We start from the raw sequence: 2,303 nt of genomic DNA on the forward strand, positions 1-2,303 counted from the left end.
GAAAAATTCTGAAATATATAATATAAATGCAAAGAATATAATGAATAGATCTACAGCAATCCTAGAAAATAAAGTTTAATAACTAATCAAATACCCAATATCCAAAAAAATTAAATTACTATAAATTATTATAATTTTCCAATAAAAGTAATAATTGCATAAACATAGCATTTCTAGATATGAAAGCAGCCACAGCTGTCAGTACATAAATTGTTCTATTTCTAAATGTGACAAAATAAAAAAATGTCACATTCTATGTAATTTTTTTTGTGAAGAGATACTAAGGATATTTACATAATGATCATTTTATATGTGTTTATGTAAAATGCATATTATTTATTTTGCATATTGACTGTACAGTTTTACACATCTTTTAAAAAAGTAATGTTCTTTTATTGAAAAATCTGCATAAAATATGGAAAGAAAAATTTAGTTTAGATTATTCCAACAATGGTTGTGATATTCGTTTTCTTTTTTAAGTAGGTTACATGGAAGTGAAATACAACATAGCACTCTTTTGAATAGTTTTACTAATATGACAGACTATCATTTGCATGTTACAGTCAACTAAACATGTTTTTTGTTTGTTTTTCTTTTATAGGTGCAGTCAGTGCTGAATTTGAAGCATACTGATCACAAATTTTATGAAGAATGAATACATCATTCCCAAACTCAGATGAGCATTGTGCTGATGATATATATTGCTATAAAATACCACGGACAGATACTGTTAGGACTTTATTATATTGCCTTCTTTTTTTTATAAATATTGTAACAATTGGTGGAAACTTTTTAGTCATAGTTTCTATTTCTCATTTTAAACAGCTTCATTCTCCAAACAATTTTCTTGTCCTTTCACTGGCAACTGCAGATCTTTTGTTGGGTGTTTGTGTTCTACCCTTCAGTGTTGTGAGGTCTGTTGAGACCTGTTGGTATATGGGGGCTGCATTCTGTAGACTTCATACCATTATTGATGTCATGCTTTGTACAGTTTCAATTTTACATTTAGGATTCATTGCCATTGACCGCTATTATGCAGTATGTGATCCACTCTGTTATACAACAAAAATCACATACAGAGTAGCGGGTATCTTTGTAGCTGTTGGGTGGATAATACCATTTATATACAGTTTTGGGCTAATTTATGATCGTGCTTACTGTAGAGGTTATGAAGATTTGGAAACCCAGTTATCTTGTAATGGTGAAAAATGCATTTTCTTATATAATGAGATTTGGGGATTGGTTAATACGTGTACATTTTTCATACCTTGCTTTGCAATGATAATTATATACGGGCAGATTTTCAAAGTAGCAAGTAGACAAGCAAGAATGATACAGAATATGGAAAGCAAAAAACATAATTTAGAAGAAAGCAAAAACAAACTCTCACAAAGCAGAGAAAGAAAAGCTGCGAAAACACTAGGTATTGTAATGGGTGTATTTGTTTTTTGTTGGTTACCCTACTTTTTTATATGCTTGTATGATGTTCATGTGAAATTTTCAACAGCTCAGCCAGTGATGGAATTTGTTGTCTGGTTAGGTTATACAAATTCTGCTTTTAATCCACTGATATATGGTTTTTTCTATCCCTGGTTTAGAAAAGCTCTGAAAATTATTCTAACATGCAGAATATTTAATTCTAGTTCTTCAACAATAAAACTATATGCCGAATGACAAGGTATATCATGTATGTATTTTCAAGTAAGGTATTATAATCTTAAATATTTTCTAAACATATAAAAATAATACAGACAGGGTCCCTAAATAAAACTGGTGTCCTTCTTAACTTTTTTACTTGTCAATATTGTTAAATTGTAATGCCTTCTATTTGGTAAATGAACTGAAGTTGCAGAAAATGTTCAATTAAAAACATTTCTATAAATATACTGTGCATTTCAGCTCTCTAGAAAAATCTGTTACAATGTGTATAAGAAACATACTTTATTTGTCCTACTAAATATGCAGAAATTCAAGAATTATGAAGTCTAAAAGCACTGACATGCTATAATATGCAGGTTTTTAAAGTCCATTCATTTAGTTATCTTCAACCTTATGGATGTAATTGAAGTAATGTTATTGTGTAGTATTGTATATAAATTTATACAGTATGTGGTAATTATGTGGTAGTGATATAAAAATCAAAACTTTTTAAGTATTTTCCTTATTAAGTCTAAGTAAGTTTACAGGTGTATTATGTTACCTTTTCACAGTTTATAACTTCTAAATATCTGAACACGGTGTTTCAAAAAAGTAAGATACTTAAACTGTAAACTTTAAGATGTTAACCATTAAAGTAGATAATC

General features: G+C 28.9%; 1 protein-coding gene across 1 annotated transcript; it reads left to right on the forward strand.

Annotated features, from left to right (window-relative positions):
- The first annotated feature begins 606 nt into the window (after nt 1-606).
- LOC114649470 (trace amine-associated receptor 4-like) lies at nt 607-1,768 on the forward strand. The gene has a single exon (XM_028798961.2). The coding sequence runs from the start codon at nt 652-654 to the stop codon at nt 1,672-1,674; it is 1,023 nt and encodes a 340-aa protein (XP_028654794.1). The 5' UTR covers nt 607-651; the 3' UTR covers nt 1,675-1,768.
- The last annotated feature ends 535 nt before the right edge of the window (nt 1,769-2,303 follow it).

Source organism: Erpetoichthys calabaricus, chromosome 3, assembly GCF_900747795.2.
Source record: "Erpetoichthys calabaricus chromosome 3, fErpCal1.3, whole genome shotgun sequence".
NCBI classification, from domain to species: Eukaryota; Metazoa; Chordata; class Cladistia; order Polypteriformes; family Polypteridae; genus Erpetoichthys; species Erpetoichthys calabaricus.

Bases quoted from the DNA above. Each gene is read 5' to 3' on its own strand.
- LOC114649470 (XM_028798961.2), top strand. From the start codon at position 652: ATGAATACATCATTCCCAAACTCAGATGAGCATTGTGCTGATGATATA.